The sequence below is a fragment of the Cucumis melo genome, chromosome 3 (assembly GCF_025177605.1).
Source record: "Cucumis melo cultivar AY chromosome 3, USDA_Cmelo_AY_1.0, whole genome shotgun sequence".
NCBI lineage: Eukaryota > Viridiplantae > Streptophyta > Magnoliopsida > Cucurbitales > Cucurbitaceae > Cucumis > Cucumis melo.
The window spans coordinates 23,869,386-23,885,881 of record NC_066859.1 but is presented as its reverse complement, the minus strand read 5'-3'; the positions used below and the strand labels follow the sequence as shown (position 1 = coordinate 23,885,881).

General features: G+C 34.2%; 1 protein-coding gene and 1 pseudogene across 1 annotated transcript; both read left to right on the top strand.

The window, feature by feature from the left end:
• Positions 1-4,819: 4,819 nt before the first annotated feature.
• On the top strand, positions 4,820-8,085 carry LOC103496403 (mitochondrial outer membrane protein porin of 36 kDa-like). The gene is made up of 6 exons (XM_008458238.3): positions 4,820-5,025; positions 5,116-5,183; positions 6,104-6,214; positions 6,416-6,502; positions 6,824-7,032; positions 7,515-8,085. Exons 1-6 carry the CDS (start codon positions 4,977-4,979, stop codon positions 7,819-7,821), a joined length of 831 nt encoding a protein of 276 aa, XP_008456460.1. The 5' UTR covers positions 4,820-4,976; the 3' UTR covers positions 7,822-8,085.
• A 906-nt stretch (positions 8,086-8,991) lies between these two features.
• On the top strand, positions 8,992-15,122 carry LOC103496404 (U4/U6 small nuclear ribonucleoprotein PRP4-like protein; annotated as a pseudogene).
• Positions 15,123-16,496: the final 1,374 nt, after the last annotated feature.

Sequence of the window (16,496 nt, the reverse complement as noted above, 5' to 3'; positions counted from 1 at the left end):
AACATTTTTAAGCCTGACATAAAGGAAGTGTTCCAGGAGTTCTTTCAAAACACCAAGATCAGAAAGATCACAAATGAAACCTACATTGCTCTTATAGCCAAAAAGGAAATGAGCATCTATGTAGCTGACTACAAGCCAATTAGTCTGACCACTTCCTTATTCAAAATCATTGCCAAAGTTCTCTCATCAAGGCTCAAAGAAGTTCTACAAAGCACTATTTCAGAGAACCATATGGCTTTTGTCAAAGAAAGGCAGATCACTGATACTATTCTGGTTGCAAATTAAGTAATAGACTTGTGGAGAAAACAAAAAACCAAAGGCTTTGTCATCAAATTGATATTGAAAAAGCCTTCGATAAAATCAGTTGGGAGTTCATTGACTACATTTTGAAGAAGAAATATTTCTCATAAAAATGGAGGGATTGAATCAAAAGCTGCATCACAACGGTTCAATATTCAATTCTAATCAATGGCAAGCCGTGTGGAAAGATAAAGCCAAAGAGAGGCATCAGACAAGGAGATCTCATATCCCCTTTCATATTTGTTTTAGCTATGGATTATTTCAATTGCCTCCTAAAACATTTAGAGAATCTAAATAAGATCAAAGTAGTGATCATCAAAGATATAAACCTTACACATATGCTCTTTGCAGATGATATTCTGCCCTTTGTCCAAAATGATGATGAAAGCATTAGAATCTTCAGTTCGCAATTCATCTCTTTAAAGTTGCCTCTGGTCTTAACATCAACCTTACAATGACCTCTGTCACCCCTGTAAACGTCAACAAAGAAAGATTTGATAAGGTAGCTAATAGCTGAGGCATAAACACTCTTTTCCTCCCTATAACATACTTAGGGATGCCTCTTGGAGGCAAGCCGAGAACAAGCTCTTTTTGGGACAACATTACTGACAGGATTCACAAAAAACTGAATAACTGGAAATATGCTCTCATTTCTAAAGGTGGTAGACTAACCATGATCAACTCATCCTTAGCAAGCCTTCCTACATATCAGCTTTCAGTTTTCAAAGCTCCATAAATTTGCTACAAAAAAAATAGAAAAACACTGGAGAAATTTCTTTTAAAAAAACAATTTTTGGAAACATCTGCCTTAAAAGTACAGAGAAGAGGGCCTTAAATTCGGTCTCTTGGAAGATAGCAACCCTCACAAAGGAGAAAGGGAGCCTAGGCATCACCTCGGTTGAATCAACAAACTTTGCTCTCCTCAACAAATGGCTATGGAGATATCATAATGAGCCACAGGCAGTATGGAAAAAATTCATTGATGCTAAATATGAAAAAAAATCCACAAGGGAGAAGTGCCTACTCTAAGAAAATTTAGCAGCTCCATGCTCCATGGAGAGTCATCACAAGAAGGTACCATTGGTTCAATGAGAATTTAATTTGAAAAATTCAAAACTTCTGGAATCACAATTGGAATGGTAATGCTTCTCTAAAACCAAGATTCCCTAGGCTTTTTGCTCTCTCCAGATCAAAAGAAGGATCCATCAAAGATATATGGAACGAAAGAACCAAGGATTGAGATTTTGATCCAAGAAGACCTCTCAATGTTAGGGAACAGTAGCAATGGAGGGAGATCAAATCAGGCCTTCCTAGTTTTTCTGGAACATAATGGTAAAGATACCTCGGTATAGAGGTTAAATAACAATCAAAGTTTCTCTGTAAAATTAGTGAAATATGCTATTTGCAAGCATCCACCAACCCGCGCCCATAGCTTTAATCCACAAGCCTACATAAATCTTCGAAAAACAAAAGTCCCAAAAAAATGCGAAGTTTTTTATGGACTTTGATTAATGATGGAATTCTAACCATCGATAAAATCCATATATGAGGCTGAAATCTCTATGTCTGAATCCAAACTGGTGTGTATTGTGCAGGAAAGATAGTGAATCGGGAAGCCATGTTTTTCTATCTTGTCAGACAGCTTCTTATCTATGGCATAAGACAAATGCTATTCTAAGGAGAAATGAGAATTTTGACAGTCTAAGCTCCATGATAACCTTCATTATCAACTAGAGAACTAAGACAAAAAAAAAAAAAAGTCTTATCTCTTTCAACGTTATGGTGGCTCTCATATGGTCAATTTGTTTGGAAAGAAATAGAAGAATTTTCAAGGGATATTCGATAGACTCTGAAACAATCTAGGAATTTATCTACAACCATACAGCTATTTGGCTTTCTAAAGACAAGATCTTCAAGAATTATTCCTCTTCCTCAACTTTAAATTTACATGTTATATATAACTCTTAATTTGCTTAACTTAAGCCTCCTCTTTTCCATGTATTAGACTATTTGTCCATGTTTTATTTGAATATATTTACGGACTTGATGCAAGTTCTTTAGAGTTTTCTAAAGAATCTCAATGGTTTCTTTCTCAAAAAAAAAAAAAAAAAAAGAAAAAAAACTCCACCAAACTCCAAACATACTATTGTGTAATGTTGTCTATCAGCAAAAAAAGGTTGCTCGAGACAAAGAACATATTATTGTTGTTGTGACTCTCCAAGGACACTCCATACGAGAACAAAGACAACTGGCAAGAGAAGCTATTGACAACATCAAGTTAGTCTTTTGTTTTTGTAAAGTTGTACAAAGTAATTAATATTGGATTGTTATTATATACATCTAAGGAAATAAGACATGTTTATCAATGGTTTTAATATATGGATATGATAATAATTATAGAATAATTTGGATAGGCCTGAAACATTTTAGAGTGAGTTTCTTTCTCTAGTATGAAGTATATAAGTATATATTTTTCTTTAGTGACGTTTCCTCATATTTAAATTGCAATGAACATAAGTACTTGTAAAAAGAAGGACAAAATAGAATGTTTTTGTGCAAAGTTCTTGTGTGATTGTCCACTTCAAATTTGAGTGTGACAATCAATTCAAATGTTTAGTGATATATATATATTCCTCTGCTTGACAAAGTTTCATTGAGAGACATTTGGACAAAAATTCCCTTTAGAGTCCTTGTGTAGTTAATTAGTTTTGTTTAGTGTAAAAGGAAGGCTATGTGTTATATCTTAATCATTGTACTCAACCTTTCCTTTTCAATTATAGAGAACATCAACTTTGATGTATTTGAATATCATACTAATTTAAGCTTTTGAGTTCCTTAATTCTTTTTTTAATTGTAATATATATCTTTTGAAGTACTTTTCATAAGCTACTAATATTTAATTCTTTGGGTGCTTTTTAATTAATTAATTAACTCCACCTAATTTAGTTGACTTTGTTGATTTTTGTACTTTTTTTTTTTGTAATAATTATATGTTTTATTTTAAATTGTTAATCGGACCAAAAGATACAATCTTCAATGTATATATGAAGTGGAGTTTGATGGAGTAGCTTGAATCTATTTATAGACCTAAAGGTTTGTTAGCAATGAAGTGGTTTGATTAGTATATTTTAATTTTATTTTCTTAATGTGATGTTAGGACATATTTTATACATGTTGGATTTTACTTTTATGCTCTAAGTTCATGTGGTTTGTTTAATAAACTATTAGTTAATATTTAATAAATTAACTTGCTTTTTTATTTTGTATTTAATTTTGCATAAATTACTTCAATAAATAAACCCCAATATTATTTATAAAAGCTCTTATGAACGATATGAAGTTGATATGTATAGATGAATCGTGTTCAAGTAAGAATCTAAAAAGTCTATAATAATGAATAAAGTTAGGTATCTTTTCCTAAAGATATTATGATTTTGGTCCGTTTTTGTAATTGTTAAAACGACATGATGTGAATTGTGTTTGTGTAGAAACACATGTGAGGTAGAGGTATCATGTAGAAAGAGTTTGTACAAGATTGATCCGTAAAATAATTAAAACCAAGCTCTTACACATGGGTTTCATATATATCCTCTTCTATTTGCATGGATGTGAGTGTGGCTCAAGCCGTCAAACTTAAGTCTATACCATCAGGGACAGATTTATTAAGGAGCCAGTGGGGGCATGCTCGAACCCTCACATTATCGATTCTTGTATTTTAATATTAATTTTGAAGTGTCAAATTACAACATATACTAAATAAAGTTTAATTTTAAATAAAACATGATTATAGTGTAGTGATTGTGCTTCTAATCTTACTATTAGGTTGTGGGATCAAATTTACCTCTGCTGTAGATGTAAAACGCACGAAATTCATATAGACGAGCTTAAGAAAGAAAGGAGTATCTTTTTTTTTTTTTGTTTATTTATTTATTGAAGTGGTACAAAGAATGTTGACCTACAAACCTTTAGAAAAAAAAGTAGATATTCTATTATTTAATTTGTTAACTATTTTGTTTTGGAAAAGAATTTGTTAACTATTTTAAAGACTTGCTTGCTTGTTTTCAAAATAAAAGAAAATAAATAAAAAATATTCATTTATATAAACTTCCCACCATGAATTCTATGAGTCAGCAACTATTGTTGTAATCAATATGAATTATGGAATAAACATAGTGTTGTTGTAATCAAAAATGAGTCCAAAATTAGACATATCTTTCATCATCCCTCAAATTAGTTTAATATTTAATGTTTAATATTTTCATAACATATTTTGATTTTAAAAATAGTTAATTAATTGCATTGTCATAAATTTCTCATTATTTTTGTCTTAAAATATGACCTTACCGAATTTAATAAATGTAAAATTGCAATAATTCCATAATATTAATTCGGAAATTGAAAATGGAAACGCAGGGTTTGGAACAACGAATATGCGTGCTCAATGTCCCGATTCTCAAGGCCACGTTAGACCACAAATCGACGCCCACAAACCCCCCTCACACCGAATACAAAGATCCAACGGTTCAAATAAAATCTAACTTTTTTCCTTCCATCGGCCTTCTTTCTTTTCTTATTTCATTTCATCGTTAAACACTTCCAAGGGCCAGCCTACACCACGATTTCCTCTTTTCTTCCTCACCATCGAACTTCATCAATCTCGTCTTCCCGGAATACACATGGGAAAAGGTCCAGGTCTTTACTCCGACATTGGCAAGAAAGCTAGAGGTTCCTTCCTTTCTTCTTCATTCTCTGTTTCTCTATGTATTTCTTGTTCTTTAACTTGTTGAAATGACTTTTTTTCCCCTTTTTCCATAGATCTTCTCTACAAGGATTACCAGAGCGACCATAAATTCACCGTCACTACTTACACTGCCGGTGGAGTTGTGAGTTTCTGAATTATTCTTCTTTAGATTTTCAGTCGGATTTTGTTGTTTTGGCGGCTTCTTTATTGCAATCAACATATAGTTGTTCCTTCTTTGTGCTGTAATTTCTTTGTGTGTTTCTTGTGTTTGATTCTTGAGAAATGTTTGCAATGGAAAACTAAGTGACTCACTGACCTACGGACCGACTGACCTCGCTTATTTCTATGTAATTAGTGTTTCTTCTTTGGTTGGTAGGTCGGAGGGGTGTAATCCTTGTTTTCAAGATTCAAGAATTTATTTCTGTCGGTATTGTCATTTTCAGACCGGATATCGATATTGTTTTTTATCTTTATTTTACTAAGTGCTAAGGCAGAGGAATTAAGAGCTGGAGGATTCTTGGAATTCGTGTCAAGTGTGTTACGTAGTTTTTGTTGGAGATTGTTGAAGAAAGAATTGAAAATATTAAAAGGTTTTGCAATGTACATTCTTTTTTTCGTTATTTTGGACGGTTTAATATTTTATAATCAGACGTTTGTGATTGCGTTAAATAAGGTGCACCATTTTCTTAGATAACTTCAGCCGAAAGCAAATGTCTTAGCGAGCATTCCCAAGGAAAATCCTCTTTCTAGCTAACAATAAGAATTTTGATACACTGAAGCTCCCGTTTGTCTAAGCAACCTCTTACGCAAAACTTTAATTTCTTTTAATTCTCATTGAATCTAGCTTTTCTTATAATCGTTGTCGTTTTCATATGTAAAGTAATAGGCAGGTATGGTAAATGCCATAATGTAGTTTAGGACATAATGTATAACCGAATTTTATGAATTTGTTATGAAACTATCATTTGCTTATCTGATTTTTATATGATGCTGTATGTCACATCTTTCGTCTTTGTATTCTCTTATGTTGTAACTGAACTTTCTCTTTGTTTCACTTTTTAGGCTATCAGTTCCACTGGAGTTAAGAAAGGTGACATATTTTTGGCAGATGTAAGCACTCAGCTAAAGAACAACAATATCACAACTGATGTAAAAGTTGACACCCACTCCAATGTAAGTCTAAATGACTAAACATATCATAAGGTTTCCATATGTTTTGAAAATATAGTTTCACTGAATAAGTTTGTATTTTGAAATGCTCCCAGTGTTTGGTACGTGTAAATAGTTTCCTTTCTTTTGTGTTAGAAAAACTAGTTTGTGGTGTTGCTGGTGTGAAGACTTAAAGCTAAAGGTTTGTTTTTGCTTGAGCTGTAGGTTCACACTACTGTTACAATTGATGAACCAGCTCCAGGGTTGAAGACAATTTTTAGCTTTCGTGTTCCTGACCAGAGATCTGGCAAGGTAGTTACTTCTTAAATTGTGTAATGCTACTAGGACAAAAACAAATTGATTATCTTTTGTAGTTTGCTAATAATTGGTGGAGACTGGGATGACTTCTCCATTCCCCATTCTTGCCCCCAAAAATATTGCCCACCTTCTGTGAAAGTCTTCTTAAAATGAGGTGTTCATGACTCTTGTGGTTAATTTATTAGAATAAGATAGACTATATATAAAAAATATAAGCTATCAATCTATCGTGCAGCACTAATTATCAAACAATTTATACCCGTATGGGCACAGATTGATCTTCTTGTATCTGAGCATTTATGATAACTTGTTCAGGTTGAACTCCAATATCAACATGAATATGCTGGAATAAGCACTGGCATTGGTCTGACTGCCAGCCCCATTGTTAACTTCGCTGGTGTTATTGGAAATGAGAAACTCTCACTTGGAACAGATTTGTCATTTGACACTGCTTCAGGAAACATTACTAAATTGAATGCAGGCTTGAGTTACACTCACTCTGACCTTATTGCGGCACTTACCTTGTAAGGAAGCAAACTCTTTCTTTTTACTTCTTTTTTCATACCTTTGTTTATTTATGAGAATTTGACTTTCATCAAGAGAAAATGAAAGAATAAAAAAGGAGGCGACCTAAAAAAGTAGCCCGTAAAATGATTCCCTTCCAGCGGTTATTTTATGCTTATTCTCAAAACAATATTCTTTCAACAGAGTGACATAAATGTAGCACTTTTACTCTTAGTGAGAGAATTGTCGAGAAAGGAGAGAGCTCTTTACATTTCTCTCTGAAGATTTATACTCCAAAAGATTTAACTCTTAATTCAAATATCCTTAACTTCAGAATAAAGTTTTTATCTTATTTCATATTTATTACTGATTAAAACCACTTTGCATCTCGCATGTGTGCCATACAAAGAGGCCATAGCAAAAGAAACCAGTAGAACTTAAAGCCCTTCTATCATAGCCAATACCATACATATGATACTCAATCTGTGTTGCCAAATTACAGGAACGATAAAGGTGATGCTCTTACTGCATCCTACTACCACCTGGTTAGCCCATTGAGCAACACGGCCGTTGGTGCGGAGCTGTCGCACAGCTTTTCTAGCAATGAAAACACTCTCACTATAGGCACACAGCATGCTCTTGACCCCCTGACTTCAGTGAAGGCACGAGTGAACAACTATGGTCGGGCAAGCGCTCTAATCCAGCACGAATGGCGCCCAAAATCTTTGTTCACCATTTCAGGAGAAGTCGACACACGGGCCATTGATAAGAGCGCAAAGATCGGTCTAGCCCTGGCTCTCAAGCCTTAGGGGGAGATCTGGGTCGTCCCTGGAGGTTACCGTGGAGGGTAATAAGCTGTTTTTTTTTTAATCTAGCGTAGACTTTTTTTCTTCATATTTTCAAATTTTCCCTTCCCCAACTGGATCATTGATGTTTGCGGTATGTTTTCAATTGGTTGCATCTGTTGGAGGGTATTAGGGTTGTGAAAATAATTTGACTTCAACAATCAGTTTTCTTTTGGCTGATGTGAACTTTGCGGTGGTGTTCAAATTCATTTGAAATCATTCACTTTAGTTCGGACTACACACACTTCGGTGAAAAACGAGGGGTAATTGATTGGTCTTTTTATTTGTTTTTGATGTTGAAATTATTCAGTTTTGAAAAGGTTTTGTGTAGGGTTGCCTGTGACCGCTGATGAAGTAATGTTCGAAAAGGGAAGTGGAGAGAATTGGAGAGGAGAATATGGAAAATGAAAATAAAAAGGATGAATTACAAATTTACAATGGTTTCAACATTTAGAAAAGTTAATGTTTAATTCTTGTCTAAACTGGGATTCTAGGATTTTAATTTAATGTTTAATCATTGATTTTTTAGATTAAAAAGGAAACTTTAGAATTTAAGGATTTAAAACACGACGAGACACTTGTGAGTTAAAAGTTGTAATTTAACAATAATGTATAAATAGATTTTATAATTTTTTTTCTTAACGAAATAGTTAACAAAAGGTTTTAAGCAAGAAAAAAATGAAAAGAATTTAGAAAAGAAAAAATATAGGTCAGATTTGAAAAAGAAATTGTTGGTAGAAAAAAATAGGTTAATTGAAAATTAAAGTATTTTTCTTATATTATGTAAAATGAGAACAAATTAGGGTGTGACACGACTAAATCATTTTTAATCTACATATTCGTGTTAAAAATAGGATACGATGAAAATATTAACAAAAATACGTATTTTTTCTTCGATTTTATTTTTTATATTACTTTTAGAAAAACATATTATTTAAAAAATTTAAATATAACACTAAATAAATAATAAAAAATTAACAAATTAATTAAACTTCATAGGACAAGATTGAACCAAACCATTAGAATGATATGAATGGTATTTTGTCAAATAGTTTTATTTCTATCTAAAATTAAACATTAAAAACTGTTATATTTTTTACCTTTTCTTTTAAAAAATTAGAAACACTTCTAAAAAGAGATTACAAAATAAAGAAATGGATTACTTGCAATTAACGTTTATGCACTCGATTTTAAAAAAAATAAAAATAAAGGAAGACTTAGAGTAGGACTACTATTATTTGTTTGAGTAATGGTAATATATTAGTAAATATTTTAATTTTATATTTGAGGAAAATCAATAAAAAATGAGAATTAAATTAAAAAAAGAAAAACCTAGGTTAACCCGTACCCGCTCTTTTACTTTCTCACTCTCCGGGGACTATCTTTTCTTCACGCCGGTTCCCTTCCACCGCCGTCATCCCTAGTCCGCTTCAAAGTTCACCTTTTGACGACGGCAATCCTGTACCATCTCCGGCAGCTTTCAAATGTTTTGACGGTACGCATCCCTTGCTAGATCCGAATCTCCCTCCACTCCTCATTCTCTTTCTCCCGTAACTTTACTTATTTCATTTATCTATTTCTCTATTGATTGTCCTTTCCTGGTATGGTTCTTTTTTTCTTTTTTTTTCCCCCTGCTCGTGTTATTACTGCACTGCGAACATGATGGGAGAAATTAGTGTTTATGAAACTAAAGAGTCTCGAAAGTGTGTATTGAAGTGTCGAGTTCAGAGAAGAAAAGAGGGATTTTGTTTCTATTTTCTTGAATTGTATCTTTCTTCAAATGCCTATTCGATAATCTTTATAGGATCGGTGCTGCCTCAGAATATTACTTGCTGTTTGATTTTCTTGAATTGTTTGATTTTTTTTTCGTACTTTTGAAGGTCTCCTGTTAACAGTGAAATTCTCGTTTTACTATTAATACTCGACATTGTTTCTCATTTTTGTTATCTTAACTAAGTTTTAGGAGCTTGATTGTAGAGAAGAAATGAAAAGAGGAGCTTAATATCTAGGATAAGCTTGTGTTGATTAGAAACTTCATTTCCGAGCAAGCTGTCATGGAAATTGATGGTCAAAACCCTGCGTCAACTGCTGCGGAATCTCCTGAAACCCTTCCTGGTGGTGAAAATGAGGAACTTGATAATCCAGCCAAACCAACTCAACCTGCAGCTACATCAGTTATTCCACTTTCAATTGTCCCTGCCATTGCTCCTATGCCCCCTCCAATTATCCGTCCATTGGCTCCTCTTCCGAGCCGACCTCCCCTCTTTAGGCCCCCGTAACACAAAATGGTGAGTTGAGAACAAGTGACTCAGACTCGGAACATGATGAATTGGCTCCTTCCCGAACAGCTCCAGGTTCAACCGCAGAGTATGAAATCTCAGAAGAGAGCAGGCAGGCTAGGGAACGTCATGAAAAAGCCATGCAGGAATTTTTGATGAAACGTCGTGCTTCTGCTCTAGCAGTGCCTACTAATGACATGGCTATTCGAGCTCGTCTTCGATGCCTTGCTGAGCCCATAACTCATGAAAGCTCATGAAAGTTCATGAGGAAGAGGAGGCTGCAGCTACTGGTGGAACTGAGGAGGAGGTGCTTCAGTATCCCTTTTATACTGAGGGGTCCAAAGCTCTCTTGGATGCAAGAATTGATGTTGCATAGTATTCCATTCTAGGAGCATCTTCACACCTTGAGCGTGCAAAGAGGAAACGAGATGACCCTGATGAAGATGTGGAAGCAGAAATGGATTGGGCTCTGAGGCAGGCTGAAAGTTTGGTCCTGGACTGTAGTTAGATAGGAGATGATCGACCACTTTCTGGTTGTTCTTTTTCGTCTGATGGAAAATTTCTTGCCACTAGGTAAATCTTCTCAGTTTGCTGTTAATGATTTTTAGCTACTGTACCAGTTTCTCCTTTTCAATATCTACCCCCGTTTTACCTCTTGGTAGAAGGGGGAAAAAGAAAAAGAAAACATAATAGATCTTTGTGGCTATAGATTAGCTATTATCTTCCTACTTAGCTTTACTTCCTCAGTTGAACACGAGACCAAAGATAAAATAGAAGTGAATGTTTTTCCATTTTTCTTTCCAGTACGTGATAAGCTTTATAGGCTTTGTATTTAGCTTTCATTTACTACTGGCTTTGCATTTGATGGTTTCTGTATTTTTTTTTTCTTGTTTTATTTCTATAGTTCATTGAGTGGAGTTGCAAAATTGTGGAGCATGCCTCAAATAAGGAAAGTTTCCAACTTTAAGGGACACACAGAGCGTGTTACTGATGTAATGTTTTCTCCTGTGAATGAGTGTTTAGCAACTGCCTCTGCTGACCGAACTGCAAGGTTGTGGTCTGCCGGAAGGATCTCTACTTAAAACATTTGAGGGCCATCTAGACCGCCTTGCACGAATTGCCTTCCACCCGTCGGGCAAGTACTTGGGCACAACTAGCTTTGACAAGACCTGGAGATTATGGGATGTTGAAACTGGTGTAGAATTACTTCTTCAAGGTCAAGTAGAAGTGTCTATGGGATAGCCTTCCACCATGATGGATCCTTGGTATCATCTTGTGTCCTTGATGCACTTGCTTGCGTTTGGGATCTTCGAATTGGTAGAAGTGTTCTTGCCTTGGAAGGCCACGTCAAGCCAGTAAGCTCTCTCCTTTCTTTTGATGGGATTGTAGAACTTTTTCTTTTTTAATAAATTGGCTTGTTTGCTTCCTACTGATGCCTTGTTTTTCAATGGATGTCATATGTCTATGATGTTATAACCAGGTCCTTGGAGTTAGTTTTTCACCCAACGGTTATCATTTAGCTACTGGTGGAGAAGATAACACTTGTCGGAAATGGGATTTAAGGAAGAAAAAATCTCTTTGCATAATACCTGCGCATTCAAACCTAGTTTCACAGGTGAAATATGAACCTCAGGAGGGATATTTCTTGGTTACTGCATCATTTGATATGATAGCAAAGGTAATCTTGAATACTGCCAGAATGATATAATATTGTTCAAGTCTTAATATTTTCATTTGATTGTTGCTTAATCTCACTTGTTGTCTAAGGTTCAATTATCATATGCTCAATTCTTTTTTTTTTTCTTTCGCAGATTTGGTCTGCTCGAGATGTTAAGCCGGTGAAGTCACTCTCTGGTCACGAAGCAAAAGTTACATCGTTGGATATAATTTCAGGTTAGTTATGTAACAATTCTTAGGTCATTACTATTATTGCGTTGTTTACACAGATTACCACCTAGGTTATTGTGTACACCAATTTTGCATCCTTCTATGGTTTTTTCCACGCATGTCCTGCATTTAGCCTGGACTTGGGTTGATAGATATCAATAACAACTTGCCGGGGGGGGGGGGGGGGGATTGACAATCATGCAAGAGATTATAGCTTATGCTTTTGCTACCATGGAGCTGGTTCTTGTTGCTCTGTTATAAGGAATGGATAGCATAGACGTTACTCGTTAGTTGCATACTTGTTTTCTTTAAAGACTGAATGACAGTAGTAAAAATGAACTGATGTGCTTGAAATCATTTCTGACTGAAAGAATGATAACCCACCTGTTGGGTTTGAGGATGTATGCCCCTGCAGTCTACAAGATAGTGTGTGGCTCAGATTGAAAGATTGTAAGATCCCAACTCTTTGCTCTTGGAAGGTCATATCATATCACTGAAATCTTCCCTCCAGAACCTTCTTCATCTGTCCCCCATGAGAATGGCCTCCCCCTCCCCTGGAAATGGAAAACAAAACCTGGTCCCAAAATTTCTGAAAACCTGTCAGGTTCCAATTTTTCCAAAAACTAGTCATTAGTTTTAATTTGCTTTGAGGTTGTTCCTGCCTGTTCCCGGTGGTTTTGGATATTGAGTAGGTGTGTACAGGTTGGGTTGGTCTGGTTCGTTTAGAGTTTTCTTTTGGGACCATCTCGATCAATCCTATTCATTCTGACGCAACCCTACTCGTAAATTATTGTGTTCGGTTATCATGTTGGCCTTTTATCAAAAACAAATTTAACAACTTCATTTCGTATTACAACATTTGAAGAAGCTCAAAATAAGATCATTACGATGCTAAAGATTCGTAATTTTCACCGGTAATTAGCCTTATTTAGGCACAATCTCAGATTGAACTAATTTTTCGAGGTGGAACCATATTATGTCAAAGATGAGCTGGAATTTGGGATCCTATTTTATAAGCTCTAGCGGTGAAAATGGACAGCTTTTTCTTGGTCTAAAATTAAGTGCTCTTTCAAACATTATAGGTTATTGATTTTAGTTACTAGTTTGCAATCTCTTCTTTGATCACCTTTAGATTCTTGAAATGTCATCTTTATTTCATTTTGAAATATTCCTTTTACCCAAAAAAAAAAAGAGGTTCCGGACCTTTGGTGGCAGACGATGGCCATGTTAGCTCCAGTGAGAGAGAGCAAACGAGTGAGAGAGAAAGGGGACTAACCAATTAGTGGTACAACCAGTAGGGAAGGGGGAACTAAAACCGACTAGTGAGGGAGAGAAAAGGGGAAGAAGCACCTTTTGGTTCTATTGGGAGAATCGTTGAGTTCGAGTGAGAGGGAGATGAACAAAATGGTTGTCGACTGAAGTCTCTTTCTCTGCAATTTATGAAAGAGAGAAAAAAGGAAAGAAAGAATGACTTGAAGTCTTTAACCTTCAAAAAATTGTGTGCGTGTCTATATATTTAGATAGAAAGATAGGTATATGAGATTAATTCAGTTCAGGTTGAATCAAAGATCTTTTCAAGTATGCCCAATTCTTTTGTTTATTTTTGTGATCTTGTACAATTCACAGCGGAGTAACCAACCCAAGTTCTAATTACTCCACTTCTTTCCTCAACATAGATTGGAAGGTTTATATTGAAAGAAATGAAAGAATATACGAGGGAATTAAAAAAAAACGTGCAACAGAAATAGGGAATCAGCCAACTACGTGGACACCAGTCCAAATGAACAAGACCTAGGTCATAAATATGAAAAGATCTACTGATTGACGCCCACACAAGACCTAGGTCATAAGTACAAAAAGAACTACTCATTGACGCCCACAAAGACATGTTAAACCGTTCAAGAGATTTCATTGTAGCTTAGCTCTTTCTTCCGTTGTTTGGTGGCCTCTTCTTTGGCTACCTGTTGGGTGTTCTCAATTCAGAAGGTTAAAAATTCTAAAAAAGGTAAAAGAAATTTTGTGGCGAATTCCTAAAAGTAGTGCCAGTATGGTTGGACTATACCGTGGGAGAGGGGATCTAGAACACCTTTAGGGTGGTGTTCCTATGGTTTCGAACAAATTCTTTTTCCTGGATGATGGATGTTTAGTTCGATCCAAGGTTGTTAAATGATCTTTTGGGCAACTGAAAAGTATTTCAGTAATCCCTGTAATACGGTGTTGGTTTTTTTTTCCAATTTTCACCCTTACTGTAATATTTCATCCCATTATTGTTTATGTGAAATTTCAAGTTAGACCAACTCAACCAGAATATGGTTAAGGATTTAGGAAATCATTAAAGGATACTGAACTGTTTTTGTGACAAGTAGAACGTTGGAAGGTGTTTGAATGTAATTTGCTTGCCTTAAGGACGCAACCATAAAAGATAGTAGCCGTTTTTCTTTGGTTTTAATGTGAATAGTTACTGATACATCTTTAACACTAAGCTCTAAGTAAGTTTATGCATTGTATGCTCAAAATACTTTTTGGAGCTTCATTCTGCATATGTGCCTCTGATATCCTGATATTGTTCTTGTTCAGTGTATTGCAACCGTCTCACATGGTCATAAAGCTCTGGTCTGTTAATAGTAAAGACAAACAGACTATGGACATTGATTGACTTTTCATAGTACCAACATGGGGAATGACAGGTTCTGTTCTATAAATTGTACATCTATGTCCTTGAGTTCTAAAGAGACATGAGAGATGTTTTGAAACTTTGCGGCCTGAGGTGATAAAGAGCTTGGATCAGACGATCTCCCTTTCTAATTATGTATCATCATGTATCTGATTGAATTTTGAATAGTGAGTAATTTTTAAACTTTTAACTTTTGTTTTTTTCTAGAAAAGAAAAGGAAGGATTATATCAGTGGAAGACATAGAAAAAAAGGGAGATGAGATATTTCCCGCATGTTTGAGATTAAAAATGCACCAAAATTAGAGGTAAGAATGGATATGTAAATGACATGTAGTTTTCTTTAGATTTCCTTTTGGTTAGAAATGGTTTGTGGCACCGATTACCATAGTGATTAAGGATGTCAAAATTATTTGGTTAAAATACAATTTTAATGGACTCTAACCACATCTATAAATTTATCAATTGTGGTTATGTCTAGTTGGATAAGCCTATGTTTGTGACAAGGGATGCATTAACATTATTTTCAAATTTTAATTTAGGGACGTAATATTTTTTTAATTAACTCTAAATTGAGTAAGTTGGTTGTTAAGATAATCTCCAGCTCTGATCAACACATACCACCACATTTCACCACATTCCCTATTTGGATGATTGTGTAGTAACTAGTAAGGTTGTGCACGGTTCTCGAAAATCTTAGTTTTGTTGAATTGAAAAAACTGAAAAATATATCGATTTGGTTTTGAAGAGAATTGTTCTTTTTGTATTCGATTCAGTTGTAACAGTATGGATAAACAATCTAGAATTTTCATTTCAATATGTAATGGCAACCCAAAATTTTCATTTCAGAACGAAATTACAAGTAAATGAAAGAAGAAATACATACGAGTTGATAAGTGATGAGAACAAGAAAAAGAAATTGAAGAGAGAGAGAGGTTGGGAAAAAGAAATTGAAATCGTCTTTTGTTTCTAATGGCAAACCCCAAACACGTGCATAGAAATTGATCAAACTCCTATGTGGATGCGTAGATGTGATTTAGTCAAACAAGACACACAATGAAAAAGGAAGTATACAAATATTTGTACACAAAGTTCTTTAATATATTGCGCTACTTGACACAAAAATAACTACAAAGATTAGGTAGATTTAAAATAATATATTGTTTATTGACATGTGAGTTGTTAAACGAAGTTAGAGGTAAAGAGTCATATAAACTTTTATAACTTGCGATTTTAAAGTATTAACATAAATAATAATATTTTAAAAAAATTATAGATATAATAAAATTTGTTAGAGTTCATCAATAACAAAATTTTATCACTGATACACATATTGCAAATTTTGGTCACGATAGATTCTGCTATATTTACAAAAAAAGAAAAAAAATTCATATTTAATATGTTTATAAACTTGAAAGAAATTTGACAAGTCATTAACCTTTGCATCTCGTATTTGACAAATCTTTTAACTTAAAAATTTGTCAAATAAATAGTTCTTACAAACTTATTTAAAATTTTACACAAACATACACATATATATAGAATTCAAATGTTTACCAAAGAATTACGATATTAAATGTTACTTAATATTTTTTGCTTTATTTGTTTCGTTATACATCTTGTTTTCAAAAATTAGGTCAAGTTTCAAAACAATCTCCTTCAGAATTCAACTAAGTGTTTAAGTAAGAAAAATGATAATCACAATAATAAAGGAGAATTTTCAAATAGAGAAAAATGAGCTTTACAAAATATAGTAAAATTTCATATCGGTTTATCATTGATAGAATTTGATATATTTTGTA

Bases quoted from the DNA above. Each gene is read 5' to 3' on its own strand.
- LOC103496403 (XM_008458238.3), top strand. From the start codon at position 4,977: ATGGGAAAAGGTCCAGGTCTTTACTCCGACATTGGCAAGAAAGCTAGA. The intron at 6,215-6,415 runs GTAAGTCTAAAT...CTTGAGCTGTAG, and splicing joins AAGTTGACACCCACTCCAAT to GTTCACACTACTGTTACAAT. The intron at 6,503-6,823 runs GTAGTTACTTCT...TAACTTGTTCAG, and splicing joins CTGACCAGAGATCTGGCAAG to GTTGAACTCCAATATCAACA.